Source organism: Gopherus evgoodei, chromosome 1, assembly GCF_007399415.2.
Source record: "Gopherus evgoodei ecotype Sinaloan lineage chromosome 1, rGopEvg1_v1.p, whole genome shotgun sequence".
In the NCBI taxonomy this organism is placed as follows: Eukaryota; Metazoa; Chordata; order Testudines; family Testudinidae; genus Gopherus; species Gopherus evgoodei.
In genome coordinates this window covers 116,797,792-116,825,315 of record NC_044322.1, presented here as the reverse complement: position 1 = coordinate 116,825,315, position 27,524 = coordinate 116,797,792, and the positions used below count along the sequence as shown (strand labels likewise).

Below are 27,524 nucleotides of genomic sequence, written 5' to 3'. Positions count from 1 at the left end.
ACCTTTGTACCAATATTTTGTGATAAGGTGTCTGCACGTTGGGATGGAAAAAGTCAGATAGAGAATAATTACTTTTTCCTGGAAGCTGGCATGCTTCTCTTGCATTCAGCATATTTCAGAGTGAGAGTTGATGTTGGCTAAACTAGTCATTTATTGCTTGGTCTGATGGAACAGTTGAAAACTGGACAGTACTGCTACAAAACAACGTAGGATGAGATTTTCCAAAAGTACTCTCTGTTAGCCTAACTCTGCTCTCACCAAAGCCAATGGTAAGCTCCTGTTGATTTCGGTGAGAGCAGAGGTAAGTTGCTATTTAATGTTTTTGAAATTCCAACTCAGTGCAGAAAGGGAGGTGAAACAAAAATATGCAATCTAAACTCAATGTGGGGCATTCTAGATAGACAAAATATAATTACCGGTACTTAAACTGGAATTTGGCTATGACATTGAAGCTAACAATTTCTAATGATATTCTCTGATTCCTTCACATAAAATAGTCAGAATTCACTTTGCTGGGGAACTCTGTGACTTCTTTGTAATTAGGATTTCACTAACAGAATTTTTGTGTATAGTTGTAGGATATCATTTAGTTTATAAATGCTGGAGCTGCCTGTCCCACAAGAGTATTTAAGGATGAATATTGAAAACCTATTAAAGAAATAGACAAATTTGTCTCCATAGTTCTATACTCATGTCTTTTTTTACATTTTGTCTCCATCATGTTTTTTAGAGGAATGCCAGGTACATGATGTGCTGCATAGTCAAAATTTGATATCTGTACTGGTAGGAGAACCGCTTACTATTGATTGTTTATTACATAAAATACTGGCTCTTCAGCACATGAATTACAGCTTGACTTGGTATAAAAGTGGGAGAAAAATGCCTGTAACTCAAGTGAAACTTTCCAGAATACATCAGCACGAGAACTTGCTTTGGTTTATGCCTGCAATTTTAGAAGACTCAGGATCCTATGAATGTGTCATGTGGTAAGAATGTGTTTTTAACTTTGGTTTTTGTTTTTTTTTTTACAAAAGCTATATCGCTGTAGATGTGAGTTTGAAAAAGAATCATTAAACAAATATCTGAATTATTTTTCTGATATTAAGTCTGGGGTTAGCTTGTAGTTTTTCCCTTCACAAACATTTATAGTTTATATTAAAAACAGAGCCATTCATCTTGATTTACAGCAGAGCTGATTTTGATGAGGCTGTTAAACTTTATTGGAAAAGAATCCCAAGTACATTAATCGCTGACACGACTTCATGATTAAGGCTGAAAATACTAATTATTTTCTATGGAAGCTTTCAATCTAAAAGAGGCTTTTTTTTTAATTTGAATATTTTTTTCAGAATTTTGATTTTTTTTAAAAAGAAAATTATTGGAAATAAAATTTTCATTTTGATTGGAATTTAATGGAGTTAAGTTTTGTTTCTTGGTAATATCTTTTGTTTCATGTAGTTGAAAATCAGAAAATTACAAACACTGCAAAAAGTTGTGATGAAAAGCACTTTTCCTTGAAAAACTTTTGGATGAAATACTTTCAGCCAGCCCTCGCCATGGTATCATGAGGTTTGTGTCTATTCAGATATCATGATATGACATGACACAATGGTGGTAAATCCTCAGCTGGTATTAATTGCTATAGTTCCAATTACTTCAATGGAGCCATGACAAATTGCAACTGTGGAGGATCTGTCCCAATGATTTTTTCCCCCAAGAGGTGCACCCTGGTCCTGCTGCCCAGCTTTAAAAACTCATGCCCATCCTAACCCTCTTCAGGCCTCCAGAAAACCATGTCTAGCCTCAATTTCAGTTGTAATCTAGATGTAACCATGGTCCCAGAAATCTTTCCCTGTTCTGGCCCTTGAAGAACTAAGAGTTGATCCAAACTGATGTATTCCAGGGGTTCTCAGACTTTTGTACTGGTGACCTCTTTCACATAGCAAACCTCTGACCGCCCTTATACATTAAAACACTTTTTTATATACTTAAAATCATTATAAATGCTGGATGCAAAGTGGGGTTTGGGGTGGAGGCTGGCAGCTCTCGACCCCCTATGTAATAACCTTGCGACCCCCTGAGGGATCCCGACCCCCAGTTTGAGAACCCCTGATTTATTCTTTCCCAGCTGCAGCATTCTCCTGGACCACTGAAATTCAGTAATCATATTTGTTTCTTCAGCATAAGCCAGTTGCCTGGATACTGTTTGAAGGCCAGTAGCCAGGGTATGATGACGTTCATTCATGACACGTATTTGCACATAGGAGGTTCATACCCCAGTTCGAACAGTGTTTGTTTGCTGTGAGTTTTCAGGGATTGGAGAAATTTTTGCTAAATAAAACACTACTAGCAAACAAATTCTCTCAGACTTTTAGAACAGTCAGCTCATTGACAGTCTGAAGTAATTAGGCAGACCCAAAGAAAAGGACTCTGAGAGCAGGTTCTCTGGTGTAGTGCAGCAGCTGGTCTTGCACCACTAGTGGACTCTGACCCAAAAATCCTCTGGTCATAAAGCTGGCATAAGCAGTTCAGGGAAGATCACGCCAATGTAAGGACAAATTTCTGTTGATATAAAGCCAGTGCAGGGGCTCTTAGGTTATTACCTTTCCTTACCGCCAGAATAGCTGAAGAGGAAGCATAGCTAGATGACCCTTACACCACACCAATCCTTTTATCTCCTTCTTTGCAGCCTTAAATTAGATCAGCTTGAAGGCTGTTTTAACTTGGAAGAGGGATTGGCGCTGCACGCCAAATTTGGAGGAGTGCAGTGGAAAGCTTTACGCCATGTGGGTGTACATGCTGATCTGCATTCTGTGCAGCTTAGTTTTCCCTCAGGATCTGTCTCTTAATTTGTTCATAGATACAGGTAACATTTTATGCAGTGTCATACCTGACCAGGTCGTCGGTTTTTTTGGTAATTGTATGGGCTTAATGGATTATGGAATGAATGAAGGAATTGATGCTAAGGAATGCAGAGCTGGGGGAGAGGAGGGGAGCGGGGTAGGAAATTCTTGTTATAGGACCCTCTGACAGTCAGTCTGCTAGACAGCAATGGATTTGCTTCGGTGAGGGGGAGGGGGGGACCTGTGTTCCCAGCTTTCCAGCCTGATGTTAAAGCTTCGTTAGAACTGGCCAGAGAGAGAGGGCAGCAGGTATGAAAAGGATATAAATATGAAAAATTAGAAGTGTAATTCAGCTGCTTTGTTTTCATTACAGGAATTTAACAAGCTGCAACAAAATATATTTCAGCATAACAGTTTTCAAAAATACTGCTGGTTTGTGTTTTAATGAGGATTTTCTCTATGCTCAAGAGATATCTGCATCATCAAATGAAAAGATTGTGTGTCCTCATCTAGACTATTTCAGAGATGAGAAAAATACTTTACCCATTCACTGGTATAAGGTATCAGATTATGTGGGATCTGTCCCCTATTTCATTTTCAGCCACTGTTTTGTGTTTTAACTGATGTTTAGAATTGATAATGGAGGGTAGGGAGAAAGAATAGATCAAGACTTTTTTTTCCTGTGACACGGGATGTACATGTGAGAAGACTTGTATGTCGTGGTGAAATTACTATAATAAAGTGTAGATAAGCGTGTCTATTTTAGCTGCCCACATGACACTCAAGGAGCCTATTGTTTTGAAGGTGATTTCATCTTCCCCTTCCCTCATATCGAACAAAAAAGGGGACCTTAACAAAAATATCCAAATATATAGGTAGTTTCACAGTAGGGTGAGCGTGTTCTTGAAGAGGGTGGCCTGATGTGTAGCCAGATTTGGATGTGAGTTGAGGATGCTAAGTCCTGTCTTGGTTGTCTTATTCCCTTCATGCTTCAATCACTTTTCCAGGGGATATGTGTCCATGCTCATGACGGGTTCTGCTTGATAACAGTCCAAAGCAGTGTGGCCCAATGCATCTTCCTTTTCATTATCTGAGTCAGATGCCACCAGCAGAAGATTGATTTTTCTTTTTGATCGTTCGGGTTCTGTAGTTTTCTCATTGGACTGTTGCTCTTTTAAGACTTCTGAAAGCATGGTCCACACCTCTTCCCTCTCAGATTTTGGAAGGCACTTCTGATTCTTAAACCTTGGGTCGAGTGCTGTAGCTATCTTTAGAAATATCACATTAGTACCTTCTTTGCGTTTTGTCAAATCTGCAGTGAAAATGTTCTTAAAATGAACAACATGTGCTGGGTCATCATCCGAGACTGCTATAACATGAAATATATGCAGAATGCAGGTAAAACAGAGCAGAAGACATACAGTTCTCCCCCTAAGCAGTTCTGTCACAAATTTAGTTAATGCATTATTTTTTTTAATGAGTGTTATCAGCATAGAAGCATGTCCTCTGGAATGGTGGCCGAAACATGAAGGGGCATACAAATGTTTAGCATATCTGGCACGTAAATACCTTGCAATGCTGGCTACAAAAGGACCATGCAAATAAATGTCTGTTTTCACTTTCTGGTAACATTATAAATAAGAAGAGAGCAGCGTTATCTCCTGTAAGTGTAAACAAACTTGTTTGCCTTAGCAATTGGCTGAACAAGAAGTAGGACTGAGTGGACTTGTAGGCTTTGAAGTTTTACATTTGTTTTGGTTTTGAGTGCAGTTGTGTAACAAAAAAAAATCTACATTTGTAATTTGCACTTCATGATAGAGATCTCACTACAGTACTTATATTTCAATTAACCTCATACTATTTATTTTACCATTTTTACAGTGGTAAAATATTTGTAATAAAATATTAGTGACAACTGTACCCTTTGTATTCTGTTGGAATTGAAATCAATATATTTGAAAATGGAGGAAAAAATCCAAAAATATTTAATAAATTTCAATTGGTTTTCCATTGTTTAACAGTGCAATTAAAACTGCAATTAATCGTGGTTAAATTTTTTAATCTTGATTAATTTTTTTGAGTTAATTGCATGAGTTAATTGTGATTAATCTACAACCCTAGTTTTAACATAAGATTCATATTGAACCTAACTGGTGAAATTACGTTGTCACATTCCATGGGAGGAAATATTTGAATTTTATATTTTTTTAGTACTGTATTCTTATTCTCTGTGATTTAACAGAGCACTTTTTGTTGTGTTTAGGAATGTAATCTGATTGACAATGAAAGATTTCTAAGTTGGGATGATGATCTCATAATAAATAGTGCAAATGTAAATGATTCAGGAAATTACTCATGCAAAATGACATATACTTATATGGAAAAAGAATATAATATTTCACGAAACATTTATGTAACTGTTATAGGTAAGTCTCTTTTTTATTCTTTGGTGTATTTGTAGAGTTCAATGTTACTTTTTTTTGCAAATCTAGAAGTTTCAGTCAATTCATTGGTTAGTGTGGATTCAAAGGAATGCCAAATTAGACAACTAAGATATCGTTTGTTAGTAATTCTTTTATAACTTTAAATTTAAGGGAGAGCCAGAAGACTGAAAAACACTAATATTTTGTTTGTTTGTATTACAGTAAAATAAATAGAGATTCCAATCAGGATCTGGGATCCCATTGTGCTAGGAGCTATACAAACACACAGGAAAACACAGGCCTTGTCTGGATTAGTTTACAATATAAGGGTCTGTCCTAAACTGGGGATGAATGTACTGATGTAACAGCACTAGTACTACACATTGAAGCAAACTCTAGGGGGAATGCACTTCCCTGGTGTAAAATGAGGCTTGCACTAGTGTGGCTTTTCCATGATTTGAAACTAGGAGCATTTGTACTGTACTAAGCCACCCCTCCCCCGCCCCCAGTGCAAGCTCTGTTTTAACCTGGGACAGTTCATCTACACTGGGGTCTTGCATCAGCAGCTGCACCAGTACAAATACTTTCAGCATAGACAGGTCCTGATTTTAAGACAGGATGTGACAGTTGTGTTTAAGAAACAATCAGAGGAAGGAGAATTCTCAGCGATAAGATCTGGTGGCCTAACTAGTGCTCAATTTGGTTGGCTAAATAATCCCCAGCAGAGGAGAGGAAAAGACTCTAAAGCCACTTTCCCACTCCCTTGATTCTGATGATAAAATAGCCCCTGTCCCAGGTGACCACTCTACCATGTACACTGGCCCCACCCTTCCCTTGCCCAGGTGCTGCCCGCACAGAGTAAGGTGGGAGTGCATGGTGCAGAGTTAGCTTTGCCAGTTTTATGCCATGGCAATTTCTAGCTTCTCTTTAAGAGCAGATTTTAGGCTGCCTTGGTTCTCAGAGCAGCACAAATGACAGCAGCTGAAGATCTGGCCAGATGAGTTAGATTCATTTTTCTGTATGATCCCCTTTTCCTACTTTACTGATTTGTGTGCTTATTTCTCACCTTCTTAAAAATAAATACATCTTTATTCTTGTTCTTAAAACCTATTTTTGTAGTCATTATCGTTCCACATTCTTAAAGTATTCACTACACTTGCAAGTTTTTCTAATAGTATTTTAAACTGTTGCTTTCTCCAGTGTTTTTGTGAGGTTATTTTTAATAATCACTGCCTTTGTTTATTTACCTCTACTTTTTTGAAGCCATTGCCTTTACTTATTTTATATATTAATTTAAATAAAAAACCACAGTCAAAGTAACTCATCCCATTACTTGGCTACTTCTCATCCGCTGCCTCTGCCCGTCACTGTTATTTCCTAGCAATAAAGTGTCCTTTACCAGCACAGAATAGCCGCAGCCATTAAAAGCACTAGGCACTGAAAGTCAGTGATTGCTACTTGAAGCCTGAATGTGCTAGGGAAGTAGGGAAATATGCTAAGGAGCAGGGATGTTGGAGGGACTATACTGTGGATTAGGATGAAGGGGGAAGTGTATGGGGCAGTCTGGGCATGGAGACGGATGGGGGTGCTAAAGGGACAAGGGAAGAGGAGCGCAGCTCTGTGGGTGTCTGGGAAGGGGGTGCAAGATGGTTGGGAGAAGATGAGCATGAGAGATGCTAGGCCTCTACAGAGGGACAGAATATATGTTAGCCGATAGCTATCCATGTGAATAACTGTGGTGATACATGTTAAAAACACACCTGGAAAGTTCCCCACACAGCTCTTCATTAACTTTCAGTTAAGGTTGCCAGAATCTGCATCCCACCGACTCAAACTGCAAAAAAGCAAAGAAATAAGCAGTTAGGACATTCAACCCCATATGCTCCAATCATCTGTTCCCCTTCTGAACCACAGCTACCTCTCTCCACCCTCACTCCACCCTCCGCTACCTCTCGCCACCCTCACTCTGAGGGTATGTCTACATTTACAATTTTGCAGCGCTGGTTGTTACAGCTGTATTAGTACAGCTGTATAGAGCCAGCACTGCAGAGTGGCCACACTTACAGCAACCAGCGCTGCAAGTGGTGTTAGATGTGGCCACACTGCAGCGCTGTTGGGCGGCTTCAAGGGGGGTTCGGGGAACGCGAGAGCAAACCGCGGGGAAGCAGGTCTCCTTCCCCACGGTTTGCTCTCGCGTTCCGCGAACCCCCTCCCTGCAAGCAGGTCTCCTTCCCCGCGGTTTGCTCTCGCGTTCCCCGAACCCCCGTGCAAGCAGGTCTCCTTCCCCGCGGTTTGCTATCGTGTTCCCCGAACCCCCCTGCAAACCGTGGGGAAGGAGACCTGCTTGCACGGGGGTTCGGGGAACGCGAGAGCAAACCACGGGGAAGGAGACCTGCTTGATTACCAGAGAGGTATCCTCAGGTATGCTGGGATACCTGCTTATTCCACGGGGGTCAAGAAAAGCGCTGGATCCTCTACACCCGAGACAAAACGGGAGTACGGCCAGCGCTGCAAACAGGGAGTTGCAGCGCTGGTGATGCCCTGCAGATGTGTACACCTCCCAAGTTGCAGCGCTGTAACCCCCTCACCAGCGCTGCAACTTTGTGATGTAGACAAGCCCTGACCAATCAATATCCAATAGAGTCTTCATATTAGCGACACCTCTGTTTTCAGCAAAAAGTTGCCATTATCCAACAGTTTCCAGTAAGCGGAAGGAGCTTTGCAGGGCTGCAGCCAGGGATGGAAGCACTGGTACATGCTTATCCTGTGCCCCAGGATAGGCCACAGATAGGGCAGCAGTGGGGAAGAGGGCTGCTGCCTGGATGCTGGGGCTTTCCATAGACAATGAGGGAACTGGGGGCCTGCACAGTATCTCTCCCTGAGCTCTCCAGACTGCATCCTGCCCTGGTACTGGGGGCCTAGGCTCAGCACATCCCAGCATCCACATGCTCCAAGGAAAGCCCTGGCTGCAGGCAGGTTTGCAGGACTGCTGCCGGGGAAGGAAGCGCTGGGACATCCTGAGTCTGGTCCCCTTGTCCCAGGACAGAACACAGCTTGGAGAACGCAGGGAGAGGTGCCATGCAGCGCCAGCGCTTCCTTCCCTGTCTGCAGCCCAAGAGGGAAGCTTTTGGACATGCTGAGCATCAGCTGCAGACAGGTTTGCGAGGCTTCCACTCACTAAGACAGGATAGTGGACCATTCGATGGACTGTTGGTCTGATCCAGTGTGGCCAGCACAAGTAGATTTGAGGGGCTGCAGCTGGGGAAGACACATTCCAGTCCTTCCTACTCTGGCTGCAAACCTGCCTGCAGCTGGGGCTTTCAACAAAAACTGTTTTCAGTAGTGGGTGTGCCTGTTGCCAGTATACAAACTGTTTAACAAAATGTTTCTGCTAACAACCTGGAGAACAACCACTTTTGGTTACTAAGCAGTATCTGCTGTACTGATGTTCACACCTGGAGCACTATAGCCATAATTTAGTGCTAAAGTGAATTATAATTAACTAATGCTTTGTGGAACCACTGTGGTCCAGGAGCTTTAGCACTGGATTGAGTCTTCAGAGACCTGAGTTCTAATCATGACACTGCATAACTTGGAGTAAGTTGCATCACTTCTTTTCCTCTTTTTTTCCCTCCTGCCCTGTTCTGTCTTGTCTGCTTAGATCATAAAGTCTCTAGGGGAAAGGATGGTCTCTTACTATGTGTCTGTACAGTGTCTGGCATGCTGGGGCTGTAGGAATAAGAAATGAGATGGAGTGGCAGGGTATAAAGGTTTTAATAGCATAAGTTTGGGTTGGCCCTGTCACCCATCACAAATTAAGCACAACTATTTGATAAGAAAATGGTTCTGATTTTTTTACAAAACTAATATCATTAAGATATTTGCAAGTATTTCTGGTATTTAACTTGATGTAGTTCATCTTTTTTGATCTGGATTAAGTAGAGAGCTGTTATCCTAGTCACTGCAAAGAGGGATGGAGCAGGGAGAGTGAAGGGTTGTTGATATTTTGGGATACTGTAACTGTTAAAGTGTTTTACGTCTTCCTCTGCTTTTCTTGGTCTGTTTATTGTTTTATGGAAGTTCTTCAGAAAGAAAAGAACAAGCAAATGCAAAACAAACATATAGAAAAATACTTTTTGAAAAAGTTTGAGATTCTTTTCATTGCAAAGGAACAGTAAAGGCTACAAGCAAAAGTTTTGTGTTCTTGTTTTGCAGTTCATAAACCACTCCTGCCTATTAGTGGTATTTCTAAACTAGTGCTGTACTAAATGTCCTTGTGATTATTTGATAAAATTTTGTATTTATGCATTTTTAAAAAAATTTTTAGAGACCCCACTGAGGAAGAAAACTGAAATTCTTTATCCAAGAAACAACACAATTGAAGTGGAACTTGGTAAGAAGTGGGTTCATAGCACATTATAAAAAATTAGAGTATTTTGTCTCATTGTCAATCCATAACTCCTTTTTTATGGTCCTCAGACTTCTTGAGTCTGGGAAACCTTTCCTATATTTTCCCAAAATTCATTGAACCTCCATTGATATTTTTATTTTTGTAAAAGGGGTTGATAGGTTCTTCATCTATCTCCTGTCAGTCTTGCTGGGATTGCTAAAAAGGCTGAGGCTCTGGCTCTGCTTCTTACACGGCTGAAGTAGCAGCTGCAAAGTGGTCTACTTGATATCTTTTGACCATCTTACATAAATATTGAGTAACTTGCAGTGAGGAGAATAAAGGGGAGGTTCAGAAAAGGGCAATGAGAACAATTAAGGATCTGGAAAAAATGTAATAGATTTGGATTGTTTACCTTAGACAGGGCCGGCTCCAGGCACGAGCTCAGCAAACAGGTGCTTGGGGCAGCCAAGGGGAAGGGGCGGCACGTCGGGCTCTTCGGTGGCAATTCGGTGGTGGGTTCCTCTTGGAGGGAAGGACCTACCGCCGAAGAAGAAAGCGGCATGGTGGAGATGCCGTCGATCGCAGCTTTCTTTTTTTTCGCCGCTTGTAGTGGTTAAAAACCCTGGAGCCAGGCCTGACCTTTGAAAGGAGATGAACAAGAGGGGACATGATAGACATCCTCCCCACAAACAAACAAAACCCCACCCTGCTCCAAGCAGAGTTTTGATCCCAAAAAGGGAAAAGTGCCAGAGACTGCACGGTCTGCTTGGGACTGTGCTACTGCTTTTGACTTCATGTGGAAGATGTTCAGATGCCATGTTGACGGGCACCAATATAAAACTCGAAGATAGATAAAAGTATATATAATAATAAATTATATATAACGTACGAGCTTCTGCTGTTCTTGTCTCCTAACACAACGAGAAGTCTTTTGATTAAAGTAAAAAGGTGGCAGATGTGGAACTAAGTGCTTTTTGAACCACATGTAATTAGATTGTAGAACTTGCTGTGACAGGAAGTCTTTGAGCCCAAAACTTAGCAAGGTTCAAAAACTGTTTTGGATGTCAATAGAGATAAGAATAGCTACACTTTTTACAGTTAATGATATGATTTATTTTGGATGGGATATTAAACCCCATGCTTCAGGGCTTTAGCCCATGTCTAACTATTAGAGATCAAGATGAGACCTAATGTGGAGGGCAGCTTATTTCACATCTTCCTACCATAGAGTTCTTGTACCTTCCTCTGAAGCCTCTAGCACTGACTTCTATCAGAGGTAGAGTACTATGTTAGATGGACCTCAGATCTGATCCAATGTGGCAAATCCTATGTTCTTAAATACTGTCTAATGAATTGGAGTGAGGTGATCTCATAGACTCATAGACTTTAGGGTCAGAAGGGACCAATGTGATCATATAGTCTGACCTGCACAAAGCAGGCCACAGAATCCTACCCATCCACTTCTATAACCAACCCCTAACCTATGTCCAAGTTATTGAAGTCTTCAAATTGTGGTTTGAAGACCTCGAGCTGCAGAGAATCCACCAGCAAGTGACCCGTGCCCCACGCTGCAGAGGAAGGCAAAAAACCTCCAGGACCTTGCCAATATGTCCCTTCCCCAAATGCCAGGGGCGCCCACCCTGATTCAGTGTCTCATTTTTCATCTTCCAAGGCTTGCCTTTAGAAGGGACTTGAAAAGGGGGCTGGGGAGAAAGGGTAAGTGATATTGCTGCTTTGAGATGTCTAAAAAAACCTGGCATGTGTTTTCAAATTTTAAAATAAAAACCTGTTAGAAGCTGGGACTGGACTCGATAATTGGCTGGTTCTGTTCTCTCCGTCTGAAGCATCTGGTGCTGGCCGCTTTTAGAAGACAGGATACTGGGTTAGATGGACCATAGGTCTGATCCATTATGGCCATTCTTATGTTCTTAACCAAACCTGCATTTTTGCATGTTTTTAGACTGTCCAGTCGTGTCTTTCCTGTTTGTGTGTGTGTGTGTGTGTATGAGGGTGGGGAGAGGATAAGAAGGAACAGAATGGGATTCGCTTGCAGACTGAGATGTGCATTGTGATCTTTCTCAGCCCTTAAGTGAAGAACTAGGGAATGTCGAAGCTTTAACAGATTTTTTTTCCCATTAGATCTTGAAAACTCTATAGGATGTTTTAGTTAAATAGATGTTAACAAAAGCAAACATAACAGACTTTTAAACAGCCTGGATAAATGCCACTCCTTTCAGGCCCTGATCCTACAAACACTTGTTCACATGAGTAACTTCACCAGGGGTGGCTCCAGGCACCAGCGCAGCAAGTGTGTGCCTGGGGTGGCAAGCCGCAGGGAGCTGCAGTCCGGCAGCTTTCGGCAGCGTTTCTGCAGGAGGTCTGCTGGTCCTGTGGTTTCAGCGGTAATTCAGTGGTAGGTATGCCAAAGGCGCAGGACTGGTGGACCTCCTGCAGAACTGCCACTGAATCTGCATGACCGGAGCAGACCTCCTGCAGAAAAGCCCGCTGAAGGCTGTCTGAGTGCCATGCTTGGGGCGGCAGAAAACATAGAGCCACCCTGAACTTCACACGTGTTTACTGGATTGGGCCTTAATGAAATTTCTCTTTCTTGGTATTTGGAATATCATAATTCTACCAGTCTTCTGATTATTTATAGAGTCTCTCAGGGAAAATAAAGCAGGTAAGATATGTGTATTTCTAATGTGTTTTTTAAAAAGAGAGGGGGAGACCCTTAAACAAACCCTCACTTCATGTCACCTTAGTCTGTTGAAAAGAAACAACAAAGACAGAAAGCTGTGTTTTCCCTTGTGGGTCACCTTTAACCCTAGAAATGGGAAAACCTGAAATTTTTACCACAAATAAAATCATTCAAAAGTTGTATAATTAACAAGAAAAAAAATCACTGCTTCTGTTGCTTCATATCCTGTATGCTGTTTGGCTTATGAATTCTTTGGGGCAAGATCCTTTACTTCTGAGGCAATTGTGCTCCACTGTGCATGTGCAGAATTCATGTCCAGTGCAGAATTTATTCCCCACAGAAAATACATTCTGCCTAAGAAGTTCTGCAGTTCTGCCTTTTGCTCACAAGGGGCCATTGTGGCACCAGAACAGCTGGCCGACTGGCATTAACATCTGACAGTCATCTGTGTTCATTATAGCAGCTTGTGGGTAGAGCTAGAATGGGGTACATGGAGTTTCTGGGGGGGTCATGGGCTGGGGTCCAGAAGAGCTAATCGGGAGCACAGGTTGGGATGTGGGCTCAGGAGCTAGTGGAGTGACAGCATTGAACCGGAGGGGCTCTAAGACCATACGATGATGATGGGGGATAGGAGGGCTCTGGGGCTATATGGGGATGGGGGCAGATGTGCCTGTCTGAATGGGAGAGGCTTGGGGTCTGCATGGGAGAGGGTCCACAACTCCCTTAGAATCCTGCCTGCAAAAGAAACTCTTCCATACTTCTCCCACCCACATCCAACAATCCTCCAAGTTCACTCCAAGGCTCCTTCCTGCTCCCTCAGCTCCTCCATTACTCCTGACTCCCCCAAGTCTTCGCACTGCTTCTGTGGGGTGCAGAAATACAGTTCTGTATTGTAGTTTAAATGAATTACTCAAACTTCTGTATTAGAATGCTTAGTAAGGAATCTATTTGTCCAAAAAAAAATAATTCCTGAATCTTTTTTTTGGTCTGTATTGTTACAGACATACTTGCTGACATGTATTTTGAAATAAATTTCCAAAATAATTGAAACTGGTGTATTTATATTGTATTGTTTTGACAAATAAAATATGCACAATTTTGCAGAATTTTAAAATGTGTACAGAATTGTTAGGCTCAGACTTCCCCCAGAAGTATCCCTTGTCTTCATGCTTGTGTGAAAAAGCATTTAGTTCACTTTTGGTGCTATACCAACAATAATAAAAAGTGGTTCTGGAATTCTACTTTCAACAAATAGGGTGTTATGTCTTCTACAATAAGAGTCTGTCCAGCACACTTCAAGAACATTTTTGCAGGATAAAGAGCAACTGATTTTGTCCTAGTGGTCTGCTGTAACTGGACCACATGTAGAAAATGACAAGGTTTGTGATATATTTAAATCTCTCCTAATTGTTGTGGATGGAAGAGTTTTATATATGTTCTTTTATGAATTTTCTGCTATGACCTTTTCAAGCTTTGCACTGAAGCCATAAACCTGAGAGAACCTTATTTCATCCGTGTGTCAAATTTAAGAGGCAATTATGGTCATTTTGTTCAGAGTAGAATTAGCATATTTATTCTCTGAAGGGATTAATTGACTGGGCTCTTTATAATTTGCTGTAATTAGCTCTTGTAAAACAAACAGCTAATGGTCTGACAAGGCATCTGCTAAACCTTCATAATCTGCAAACTACCTCCTTTATTCTGTCAGATTGCCCTTTAGATATTTGCTGGTGTTGGTTGCTAATATTTCCCATGCTCCTTTACATGAGTGGATCTCATGACTATGCAGAGTAAATGGTATCTCATGAACATTTTCTAATGCTATTTTTCAGGATCCAATGTTATCGTGGACTGCAATGTATCAAGTTCTAAAGATAATTCAGTTGGAATATCCTGGAGAGCCAATAATACTTTAGTCAATTTTTTGTTTATGGGGAGAGTCCAAGAGGGAAATCAGTAAGTATACTTGCATATAAAAATGTATATCAGTTGATCACTTACTGCAATGTATGAAAATACCCTTAGTGTTTGTAATGCCTCTCTTTGCTTCCCAGGAGGGATCCTAATTCTGTGTTTCTTGGACAACTAGTGTCCTGCTAAACTTCAGTAGACCCTAGGAGAAAAAATAACATGGGTACTTTGGAACATATTGCTTTAGAAAAAAATCTGTTCACTGGGCATGGCACCATTCAGGGGATATGACCCCCAAGCATCACCAGTCTGCATTGGTTTTACCCGCTACCCCAAGAAAAATATTCCTGAAAGTTAAGTATATGAGCTACTGAAGCAAATTTGTCCAACAGCTGCATATAGAAACCTCATGTGCTTTTTAGAAAATAGAATACTAGCAGTTTTGCCAACCCTGAGAGTTCAAAAATCATGAGTTAGGTCCTCCAAAATAGCAAAATTGTCTCAAAAAAACATGAGATTTATAAAAATAGATTTGGGGTTCTTTCTATATGCCTTTTGGTTTTGGGGTTTCACTTCGATCTCATTTTTAAGCTTTTCTCTTCAGTTATGAGGGCTTGAAATTTTTTCTTTTTAAGTGAAGTCTGAGAGTATCAAGAAATTTATTCAATTACGTGAGCTAGGGCTTTCAGAAAAATGCCAAATACCATGAAACTTCATAATAAAATCATAGAAATATAGGGTAGGGAAGGGACCTTGAGAGGTCATCTAGTGCAGCCCCCCCCTCCCCCCATGCTGATGGAGGACCTAGACCAGTGGTGGGCAACCTGCGACCCATTTGCCACATGCGGCCCATCAGGGTAATCCACTGGCGGGCCACCAGACAGTTTGTTTACATTTGCGCATCTGCCTGAAGCTCCCAGTGGCCGCGGTTTTCCGTTCCTGGCCAATGGGAGCAGGGGGTGGCTGTGCAAATGTAAACAAACTGTCTGGCGGCCTGCCAGTGGATTACCCTGACGGGCTGCATGTGGCCCACAGGTTGCCCACCACTGACCTAGACCATCCCAGAGAGGTGTTTTGTCTAACATGTTGTTAACATCCTCCAATGATGAGGATTCCACAACATCCCTTGGTAACCTATCCCAGTACTTGCCTAAATGTATAGATAGAAGGTTTTCCTACTATCTAATCTCAGTCTTCTTATTGTAGCTTCAATGGTCAAGGGGTACAATTGATCAGCATCCCCTTTGTAACAGCCCTGACTATGTTTGAAGACTGTTACCAGGTCCCACCTCAGTCTTATTTTCTCAAGACTAAATATACCCAGGTGTTTTTTAACCTTTCTTCATAGGTTGTTTTCTAAACCTTTTATTGTTTGTTGTTGCTCTCCTCTGGACTTCCTTCAAATTGTACACATCTTTGTCAAAGTGTGGCTTCCAAAACTGGACACAGTACTCCAGCTGAGCCCTCCCCAGTGCCCAGTAGTGTGGAACAATTAGCTCCTGTCACTTACATACAACACTCATGTTGGTGCATCCTGGAATATTAGTTTTTTTTGCAACTGCGTCACATTGTTGGCTCATACTCAACTATGTCTACTGCTTTCCCCTTATCCACTTTGCCAGTAACCCTGTCAAAGAAGGAAATTAGGTTGTTTTGGTGTGATTTGTTCTTGACAAATCCAAGTTGGCTATTACTTATCACTGTATTATCCTCTATATTCTTACAAATCAGTTGTTTGAAATATGAGAGTTGGCAGCACTGTCTGTATATAGAATTGCCTCATGTCTCTCTCTCTCTCTCACTGGGCAATGATAGCATGAATAAGATTCTTGCATGTATGTAAATCTAGTCTATTTTGATTGAGAGCTGCTGGTGCTGTCTCCCTGTGTGTCTACACATGAGGCCATGCTCTTGACTGGAGTTCCGAGGTACATCTGTAATTCAGATAATTTATAATCATAGACTCCAGATATCCATCTGTTTTGAAAAGATTAAGGCACATTTCAGACATTTCTGAAGATAAAATATAACTATTGTCGTGTTTTGTTTTCAAGTGAAGAAACATGCCTAATGTGGCTTTTATTATTTTAATTATTCACTACCTTTTTGTATAGAGAAGATTCTTTCCCAGATGGGTACTTATTCTCTAAAGTGACGCTCAACATCACAGAAGTGAAGCAAGAGGATTATGGACATCAGTTTGTGTGTCATGCTGGTGAAGTTGCAGCCTACATTGCATTAAGACAGCCAGGTCAGGCATTCAGTCTTAATAATGTTCTGAACTGCTCTCATAGTCAGGAGTTAATTTAAAAAGGAGATGAGGAAAACGCTTTGAAAAGGGACAGACTAAGGGGATGTGAAAACTTGGGATAATGGGCAGGAAAGGGGCTATAAAATCATTAGTAAATCTGGAAGTAGCTTCATTAATGTCAAAGGAGTTACTATAGATTTACTGATAGCATTATTCACCAAAACAGCAATGGTAAGGCAGATGGAGTAGAATACATATGGAAAAGCACATTCTGAATTTACACCAGATATCTGGTTCTGAGAGTGGTGCTTCTCCAGCCAGAGAACCAAAATGTTCCATGTTCTCGTGTCCAGTCATGACAGCATTAATTTCAAGTATTGAATACCTTCAATGAACTGCTTACAAACAAGCTGTAGACCTGTAGATAATTCATCAGCAATTATTTGGAATAATGAATACATTCAAGAAAATCACAATCAGTTTGCAGAAAATTAGTGAACAGAAAAAGAGGAGAAAGATGTCAGATTTTTATTACAGATTATTCACACAGTTATAACTGTCTTTAGACAGCTTAAAAGGGCTCTAATTTCGGAATTCTACACAGTTTTTTGTTTGAATGTTCCTTGACCAATGCTGCCATTTCAATATATTACGTATTTTTCCCTTGCGGATGTAGTTCGAAATTTTCTAGGATACTTGATTGGAGGACTCATTGCATCAGTGTTTGTAATAATTGTTGCCATATTAATCTACAAGTATTTCAAGGTTGACATTGTACTCTGGTATCGAAAATCCTGTCATCCCTTTCTGAGTAAAGAAGGTAGGTGTGTATAGCCATGTAGCTAATATACATGGGATACAATCCCAGGATTCATTAAGAATTCTTAAGAGAATAATGTGTAGCCTTTTTAAGCGGGAGCAGATGCAGGAAATGTCCCTGAATAAGTAAACTTGCTTGGAAATTCCATCAGTGTCCTTTTTTGCAGACAATGTTCTCCAACATATTTTACGCAAAGTCACTTATGAGTGCAAATCCCCTTTTTAGATGCCAAAGTACTTCAGTATGGCTGTCTTAGTGGTGTCATTTTTATTTGTATTGTGGTAGTACCTAGAAGCCCAGAGACCTCTTGTGCTAGGCTCTGTACAAACATATAGCATCTCTGCACTGAATAGTTTACAATTTAAGACTCCATAGACAACAGGTGGATATGATAGACAGTCAAGGGGAACACAGAGGTACCAATGGAATGATACTGGTTAGCATGATAGGCAGTTATCACAGAACACCACTGTTTTAATCATTGTCCAATGTAAGTATCATAACAGAGATGGAGGGTTTCGAAAGAAAGGACAATGCGGTACTTCTGTAGATATGGATATGACACTTCTATGAGGCATTGGGACAGGATGGGAGAAAGCGTGCTTGTTGGAAAACCATTATAATTTTAACTGTAAGATGTGAACCTATGATTCATTGAAGGTGAAAAAAAATAGGGGTGCAGTCTTTGAAAGTGCAAAATGTGCTCCAACACAAAAGGAAGTCTGCCTTTTGAAAATCTGGGCTTAAATGCACTTTTGAACAGAGGGTGTGAAATGCCTTATATATGTAAGCTACCAGACTTTGGCTTGTGTAGTTAGTAAAGCAGGTATGTAAATCTATTAGAAACATAAACCTTTTTCAGGTTTATCTGCTCTCTGCTTTGCAGGGAAACTATTTCTAACTGTGAGACATGCATACTACAAAATACTTACAGCTGCAGAGTAGTTCTTGTAATGAAAGGCTGATGTCACCAAGAGCTACTGCTGCAGCTGACAAGGTGATAACGTGATAAGGTAGTTTCTGACTCAGTGTTAAAACAGAAATCAGAGTGGTTCTCAGTCTTTTCAGAAGACTGTACCCCTTTCAGGAGTCTGATTTGTCTTGCATGCCCCACATTTCACCTCAGTTAAAAACTCTGGCTTCAGCACTGCATGGTAGAGCTTGGACTACAGCTTTCTGCCCTGGGCCCCAGTGAGTCTTAACACTGACTCGGGTGACCCCATTGAAATGAACTCCCTCCCAGTTTGAGGATTGATGTTATAGTATATAGAGCAGTATAAACAAGTCCTTGTCTGTATGACATTTTAGTTTGTACTGACTTTGCTAGTGCTTTTTATGTAGCCTGTTGTAAAACTAGGCAAATATCTAGACGAGTTGATGTACCCCTTGGAAGACCTCCTGAGTACTCCCAGGGATGCGCATACCCCTGGTAGAGAACCACTGCGCTAAGGCAGCAGTGAAGAACTTCTAGCCAGCCCTGCAACTCTTAGTATTTTTCATTCTAAATAGTTAGTGAAACAGTAAATTTCCACAATTTTTATATTTGCCTGAATAATTAAATGCAGTTAATTTTGGTATTTTTTTCAGCATTTAACAAAAATTACTTTATTATTAACCTGTGGTTATTTGTATGTTCTATTCAGACTCATGCAATAAAGTTTAAAATAGAAAAGGTGGGAAAATATTCTTATTCCTTTAAAATTTTTGTCTTACAAATCACTGCTTCTGCCTTGTTCAGTTTCAGATGGGAAGATTTATGATGCGTATGTATTGTATCCAAAAATCAATAAAGTAGATTGCATCTACACACCAGATAACTTTGTGCTAAAGCTGCTTCCTCAGGTTTTAGAGAGACAGTGTGGATATAATCTGTTTATACTTGGAAGAGATGATTTACCAGGAAAAGGTAAAATGAAAAATGATTGTATTCTCTCATTGCCTTTAAAGTAGAACCGGGTGAGTTTTCTCATCATTCTCTTTGAATACTAATGCAGGGCAGGAATGTTTCACATCAGTATGGTCTCATGGGTCACATCATGACATAGAGGCAGGAGAGTAAGGCACCAATTTTTATAATAGTAATTTTGGGAATATAGATGCTCTGAAATATTCTAAATTGGAGCTAGGTTGGAATGCAGCTACTAGTGGAAGTGGAAGGAGAGAAGGCCACTTGACATTCTTCTTCGAGTGCTGGCCCCTATATGTATTCCACTGTGGATACGCATTCACTCCATGCACCTGGAACCAGAGAACTTTTGAAAGCAGGGTTTGTTGGTCCACACACATTCATGCAGGCTCACTTCATGCCTCTGACTGAGGAGGTAAAGGACGAGGCAGACTGACTGCCTCTTCATGTCCTTCTCACGGTCCAGCTCAGAATCTCTAGAGTCCCAAGCTTTGGCTTTCTCTCTTATTTATTAATAGATATCTGTCAATATTTTTGTAGTTCTAGAATTTTAAAGTTTTTATCTGATAGTTTTAGTGTTTTATGGTTATCTAGTTAGTCTCTCCTGACCTGGGGAGCACCCCCATCCTTCCCAATTTAGGTACTGGACTATACCCAGAACTCTGGGCTTCAAAATTTGTGCTTCCTCCCTGCAATCCTTCTCAATCAGAGACGACCACCAATGCTGCGTGTGCTGCCTTAGGGTAGTTCACATCATGACAAGGCCAGGAACTTTGTCATAGGAAGCACCTAATGGAAAAGGCCAAGAGGCAGCAATCAGATCAGGCTGGGGGATTCCCTCTTTCCCCCAGCATACATCAGCCTGGTTCTGCTAAGAGTGCATCTCCTGCCATGAAGTCTTACTCAGGAGCAAAGAAGTCTACTCCACAGATTTCTTGATGGGGTCTTGTTGGGAGAGTAGGGAGCATTCTCCTGAGCATTAGGCTGAGTCCTCTTCCAAATCTACTTTGAAGAAGTCGGATTCAGCCCTGTCTAAACCGAGCAAGTCTATAAGCTCAGCCCAAGACAACCTAGTAAGTTCTATGTCTCAGAGCCATGACAAGAAAGCCTACAAGTTTAGGGCTTCGTTGGCACCAGATTGTGATCTGGACCTGCAGACTTCTAAGTCCAACATCACCATACTCCCACACACTTTTTGGGGTTGTGTAGCACTCTTTGTCAACCCCTGGAGTACAGTGGATAAATGGGTGCTGAACATCATCCATTCTGGCTGTACAATATAGTTTATGTCCCTCCCTCCTCCAAAACCTCCTTCCTCATCCCCTCATGGGGGCCACTCTCATGATAAGATTCTCAGACAAAGTGGAATCCCTCTTACAGCAGGGAGCAATAGAGAAGGTTGCTGTTCAGTACCAAGGGTGGGGGGTTTACTCGACATACTGGGATCAGACTATATTCCTCTCAAAGAATCTCGGAATGGATCTGATTGTTTAATTGTCCAGTCTCCCATCTCGCCACATAGGGTAAGAGCTCATTCCACAAGAGGGCAAGCAGCATCTCTGGCATCACTTCAAGAGGTGCTGCTACTCGATATCTGCAAAGCAGCTACAAGGGGCTCCATCCACATGTTTGTGAGACACTATGCCTTGGTACAGGACTCCTCTGCCGATACATCTTTTGGAATCACAGTCCTTCATTCAGCTCTGCCATCAACAACCTCTCACCCTCCTCCTATCTGAGTACTGCTTGTCAATCACCAACAGTGAATACCCATAAAGACCAGCACTAAAAGAAGAGAAAGTTGCTTACCTTTTAGTAACTAGAGATTCTTCGAGATGTGTGGTCCCTGTCTGTATTCCTCTACCCGCCCTCCTTCCCCTCTGCTTCTGATCTTATGTGATTTGAGGTAGAGAAGGAACTGGAGAGGCAGTTGGTCCACCCCGACTTTTATCTCCTTGGTTGGTGGCACAAGGTGAGCCAAGGCACATGTGTGGACCAATGGACACTACTTTCAAAATTCTCCAGCTCTGAGTGCATGCAGAACATAGAATCATAGACTTTAAGGTCAGAAGGGACCATTATGATCATCTAGTCTGACCTCCTGCACAATGCAGGTCACAGAATCTCACCCACCCACTCCTGTATCAAACCTGTGTCTGAGCGATTGAAGTCCTCAAATCATGGTTTAAAGACTTCAAGGTGCAGAGAACCTTCCAGTAAGTGACCCGTGCCCCACACTGCAGAGGAAGGTGAAAACCCCTCAGGGCTTCTGCCAATCTGCCCTGGAGGAAAATTCCTTACATTTTGGGAAGATGGATTTTGGTCATCTAAAAATCGGAAAGTGACTTTAAGACACTTTAATGCTGGGGCTATTTCTTAGCGCGCGCGCACACACACCCACTCTCTAATTTCATATGAAATCCTCCACATTTAACACTGAATCAGCAAAAATAGTAGATTGTTTGTTTGTTTGTTTTCTTGTAGAAAGGGCCAAAAGTCTGCAGTGTACGTGGAAAAAAAGAGAGCTGTTTCAGCCCAGACATGTCTAGTACCCCCTAGCAAAACTTCTTGATGTCCAACACTGCTCATTAGAAATGGAAACAGTAGATTGATGCATGCCTGGCACACAGAGAAAGACAACATCTCCCTTTATTAAGTGACTCATTAAGGAGAAGCAGGGTTTTGCAGCAATCCTGCAGGTGAAAATTATAGTTTTGTGCAAGAATCATAGGGCCATATACAATCATGGTGTGGTAATAGTAATACTACTACTACTCAGCACTTCTAAAACACTTTTCATCCAAAGCTGTCTTGTGTATCCACAGTAGAATACAGATAGGGGACACACGTCTTGAAGAACTTCCAGTTACTATAAGGTAGGTAATTTTGCATGGATTAAAAAAAAACAAAAACAGATCAGCTGTATCATTAAAGTAAGGCCTAGAGTGCACATCTAAAAATGTTACCAGCATAGCTATGTTGGTAAGGTGTATGGTTTTCTTGCCACCAAAAAGCTCTCTAGTGTTGACACAATTATACATGTATAAAAATGTGTGTATAGCTTATTTTGCTTCTCTACTGGAATATGCCAGTATAATTGTGTCTATATTAGCAGAGGGTTGCCACTTTAATTGTGCTGACATAAGAAAAAGTAAATATCTATTTTTAATGGGGGGCGAGATATTCTTTTGTGTAAGCTAAAAGTTGATCATTCTTTGTGTCTTTTACAGCTGTGGTCAATGTTGTTGATGAAACCATTAAACAAAGCAGAAGGCTTATAATTATATTAGTACCAGAATCATCAAGTTGCAGTTTATTAGAGGATATCTTTGAACAGCAACTGGCTGTGTACAATGCTCTTGTCCGGGATGGAATTAAAGTTATTCTGATTGAGCTAGATAAAATAAAGGACTATGCGAACATGCCAGAATCAATTAAATACATTAAGCAAAAGCATGGGGCCATCAGATGGAAAGGAGACTTCACAGAGAAATCTCATTCAGCAAATACAAAATTTTGGAAAAATGTCAGATACCGAATGCCACCCAGATGTCCAACTTTTTCAGAACTACACTTGCTGCCAACAGCTTTGAACACCTTTCAAACCACAGAAAGATAAGGCATGTGTCACTTTAATGGCCCTGGGCAGCTCCATTTTGATTGCTGTTTTGATGGATTTTGTTAGAATGCTGATTGTGTACATGGTAAATGGATGATTTCACTTAAAACCTTTTAAGACTGCATTCACAGGTTAAAGAAAGCTAATTTTCATTCCTCTGTGCATAGCTAGCCAGCAGGATACACAGACGTATTCCTTCAATGTTATATTAATGGCAATATTAGAATGATGACAGCAGAAAAGAAGCACTGAACACAGCAGAAACCTCTGGGGAAAAATAAGCTTTTGAAGGGACACTTAAGAACCTTTTTGAGCAGTGTGCTTCTAGAAAAAAATGTATTCAAACAGATTAAATATAATGAATATTCTGTTATCTTTTATGTTAACTGGGTCCAGATTTATATTGAGTTTTGTTAGTGATATTATATGTCTTTAGCCTGTGATACAACTGCAGTAGTTAGAAGTGCAGTTCATTAATCTGTTCTTTATCACTAACTTATTCAGTCCACCCAAGCTAGGCCCTCTTCATCCTGCCACCAAGCATGGTCAGACATTGCCATGCATATCCTGCAAAAGTTCATCTTACTCTGAATTGTAGATCTTCAACTCCCAACAAATACATTTTTAGATGAATATGAACAGTTTGAAAGATGGAGGCAGTACAGCTGAAAGATGCCACAGTGATTAGTTTTTAAGCATATTACTGAACATACTTTAAATGATCTGGAAGAGGGGCAAAGGATTAAACAGATGTAAAATGTTAAATTACTTCACTGATAATACTAATTTGGAGTATGAGGCAAGCCCCAAGGAGAACAAAGTAAACATATGAAGGCCGGAAATCCATGCGTAAAATGATACAACCTAATCCAATGAAATTCACTAGAAGCATTACAAAACGTACCATACTGAACAGTCAGTGACCTGGCAGAAAGGCAGACTAGGTGATCGAATAGTCTCTCCTGTCTCCTAACGTCTAAGAATTGATGAGAAGTGATAGCAGTGTGTTTAAAATTGGTCAGGTATAAGTATTAAGTTAATGAGGCAAGTGTGGGGGATTTTTTTTGGTTTGATTTTTAAAAAATATGTGCCATAGTTGCAGCTGATTTTTAATAAATTTCCAGTACTGTTTTGAGTTGATTTTTGAAGCAAACTGCAGGGATTTGATGGTATAAGTTCCTCTTGTATAAATTATAAAGACTGCTAAAGCTTCTTATAGTTTTGTGGAAGATGTAACCCTTCTGAAGCAGTGGTGTATTGTTAACCAAATGAGACTGAATTATGACGCAGAGGTTGCTGGCCAGGAGAGGTGACAAGTTTTAGAAATAATACCTTTTTTGAGAAAAGGAGGCAGGATTTTCATTGACCTTTCCTGGCACAGTGGAGGATTTAATGTTTGCAGGTTGTAATAGAGTAGTCTGTGTATAGTTATCCAAGTGTTCTGACTACAACTGCTAAGAAATCAGTCTGCACTGAAGAGGACCACAAGGGCCTGGGATATGTTTAAGATACAGGGATTTACAACAATGAGCTAGTCAATGTATTGGCTTTCAGTGGATTACAGGTGGAAGGAAATTTGTATTTTTGTATATGATAGGAAAAAAATCATGCTCTTGAAATGAAGAGTAGAGTTGCAAAGTTCACATTGGTCATGTGAGAAATGACAACCTGTAGGGCAGACCAGATAAAACTGGAAAACTGTAGTGAAATTTGGGAGATCAAATATTGAATATCTAAATGTATGGATACTATACTGATCTTCTGTGGATCTACTGGTTGCCTTCTAAATTAGCCAGAAAAGGTTATTTCACTCTGAAACTAAAGCTTAAGGCCCCATGATTACAATGGGACTACTTGCAAAAGTAGTTAAGGGTGTGTGTGTAAGTGTTTGCTTGCCTGGGGGCCTGTGACAAGGGGAACTCTCAATGCAGATAGAAGTTGGCTATGTAAAAGGGCTCTGACTCCTGACATTAATATGTAATTGGTTTGAAATTAACAAATCCAACCCCTAGTATTGACTATAGATGCACAGTGTCTTCTGTGAAGATTCATGTATTGATTGCAGGATCCATTCTTTTTTAATACTGCTTAATAAAATAATTTGCTCAGGGTCTGATAAGTATGGTTTATATTATAGATATTTTAGCAAGTGCAGCAATACATTTCTGTAATTGGCTATGATCAAAGGTGAGTATGGGAAAATATGAACTTTATGTGCTCTCAGGTTCAGCAACAAAAGGAAGGAATTATATCACTGGGTCAAAACTGTGCTTATAAATGTTCAGTATCTATATTTTACATATGATAAATTGTATTTGTATCAGTCAATGAAATCTCTCTCTGTCTCTCTCTAAAACATACATATTTTTAAGACAGAGTGACGAGCCAGCAAATGTGAAAAATTGGGACGGGGGTAAGGGGTAATAGGAGCCTATATAAGAAAAAGATCCAAAAATAAGGGCATCTGGTCACCCTGTTTTAAGATAATAAGAGAAATATAATGAAACCTCCAGACTGTTGTTTGAATAGAGTGGTAATGGTGGTGCTATCAGGAAGAAATATTTTCCATCTATAGCATTGCACAACTGTGTGTGTTTATTTTGAGGTTTTCTCTTTTTCTCTGAGCCTCAGGCACTGACTTCTGCTTGAGGTAGAATAGCAGTGCAACAGAATCAGCAGCCTGGTCTAGTATTACAAGTTATGTTTCTGTGTTTTAGTCACTTTGTTTATGTAACTATTTGGTTTAAACAGGTTGTCAAGGTTCCTTCCCCACTCTGAACTTCAGGATACAGCTGTGGGGACCTGCATGGACACTTCTAAGCTTAATTACTAGCTTAGATCTGGTACACTGCAACCATCCAGTATTCCAGTGTCTGGAGCACTCTCTGTCCCCCCAAAACTTTCCCCTCCCTGGGTTGCCTTGAGGGAGTTCACCAGTTCCCTGGTGAACACAGATCCAAATCCCTTGGGTCTTAAAACAAGGAGAAATTAACCATCCCCTCTTCTTTCCCCCCACCAATCCCTGGTGAGTCCAGATCCAATCCCTTTGGATCTTAAAATAAGGAAAAATCAATCAGGTTCTTAAAAAGAAAGCTTTTAATTAAAGAAAGAAAAGTAAAAAATCATCTCTGTAAAATCAAGATGGAAAATACTTTACAGGGTAATCAGATTCATATAGCCCGGAGGAACCCCCTCTAGCTTTAGGTTCAAAGTTACAGCAAACAGAGGTAAAATCCTCTCAGCAAAAAAGGAACATTTACAAGTTGAGAAAACAAAAAGTAAGACTAACATGCCTTGCCTGTCTATTACTTATAAGTTTGAAACATGAGAAACTGATTCAGAAAGATTTGGAGAGCTTTGATTGACATTTGGTCCCTCTTAGTCCCAAAAGCGAACAACCCCCAAAACAAAGAGCACAAACAAAAGACTTCCCTCCACCAAGATTTAAAAGTATCTTGTCCCCCTATTGGTCCTCTGGTCAGGTGTCAGCCAGGTTTACTGAGCTTCTTAACCCTTTACAGGTAAAAGAGACATTAACCCTTAACTATCTTTTTATGACAGGTGCAAATATTTTTTAGCCAGTAAAACTCTAAGAATGTGATCAAAAGTACATGCTTGTTTTTTGTTACTTGCATTTAACTGTTTTCATTAGAAATGTGCTAAAATAATGTGTGTTTAGTGCATCATACACAGTTACATAATGGAATAATTTTTCTCAGTCTCTTTTTACAAGGTAAAGTTGTCTTCTTCAAACTTGGCCTCATGCATCTGAGGAAGTGGGTATTCACCCACGAAAGCTCATGCTCCAAAACATCTGTTAGTCTATAAGGTGCCACAGGATTCTTTGCTGCTTCTTCAAACTTTGTATCTCTGACTAATTGTGGCCCTGATCCTGTGATGAAATGCATACAGTTGGACTCCAACTTTACTGAGGTTCTACGTATGCATAAAGGCTTGCTTGCAAAGATAGTATTGCAGGATTGAGGCCTGTTGTGCCTGTCTTGTATTTATTTAGAGCCAGGTAGCCTAGAAATGTGATTAATCTCACAACTGAGAGGTAAAGTATATGTAATCTGGTGTTCTGGAAATCATAATTTTTTTCCAGACGCATGAAGATTTCAGCTCAATACTGACATTACATTAAAAAATAAGATAGTACAGGTTTTCTTTATTCACCTTTTGATTGTAGGGGAGGAAGGGGAGGAGGAGTTGGAGTGTGTGTTCACTTGAGGCCAACCTGGATAAATTTTGATTTTAATATAGAACACTTTGTTCCACTTACTGTACTTAGTTAATCAGTATGATCTATTGGACCTCAAGACTTGGACTCCTGACTTCTAAATTTGGCACTGCCATGCTTTGAGGCATAGCCATAGACATGCTACTCTGTGTGAAATCCTGGCCCTATTGAAATCAATGGGAGGTTTGCCCTGGACTTAAATGGGGTCAGGATTTCACGCTCTGTGTTCCCCCAGTGTAAAATGGCAACAATGCCTAACTTACCTTAGAGGGGTGTTGAGAATTAAATATACAGAGCTTTAAAGATATTAAGGTTATGGCTACACTCGAAACTTCAAAGCGCTGCCACGGGAGCGCTGCTGCGGCAGCTCTTTGAAGTGTGAGTGTGGTCGCAGAGCCAGTGCTGGAAGAGAGCTCTCCCAGC

General features: G+C 40.6%; 1 protein-coding gene across 3 annotated transcripts in view; it reads left to right on the top strand.

The window, feature by feature from the left end:
- LOC115655001 (interleukin-1 receptor-like 2) overlaps positions 1-25,069 on the top strand; it is a 54,577-nt gene extending 29,508 nt beyond the window's left edge. Inside the window, exons 3-11 of one of the 3 annotated variants that reach the window (XM_030569965.1) lie at positions 731-986; positions 3,217-3,403; positions 5,107-5,269; positions 9,594-9,659; positions 14,187-14,310; positions 16,380-16,516; positions 17,193-17,336; positions 19,075-19,242; positions 22,473-25,069. In XM_030569965.1, the coding sequence (XP_030425825.1) occupies positions 731-986; positions 3,217-3,403; positions 5,107-5,269; positions 9,594-9,659; positions 14,187-14,310; positions 16,380-16,516; positions 17,193-17,336; positions 19,075-19,242; positions 22,473-22,861 (1,634 nt within the window). In that variant the 3' untranslated portion in view covers positions 22,862-25,069. Of the gene's footprint in view, positions 1-730; positions 987-1,508; positions 1,570-3,216; positions 3,404-5,106; positions 5,270-9,593; positions 9,660-14,186; positions 14,311-16,379; positions 16,517-17,192; positions 17,337-19,074; positions 19,243-22,472 lie in introns of those variants that run through there. The other 2 variants (XM_030569983.1, XM_030569974.1) reach the window with 2 other exon arrangements.
- The last annotated feature ends 2,455 nt before the right edge of the window (positions 25,070-27,524 follow it).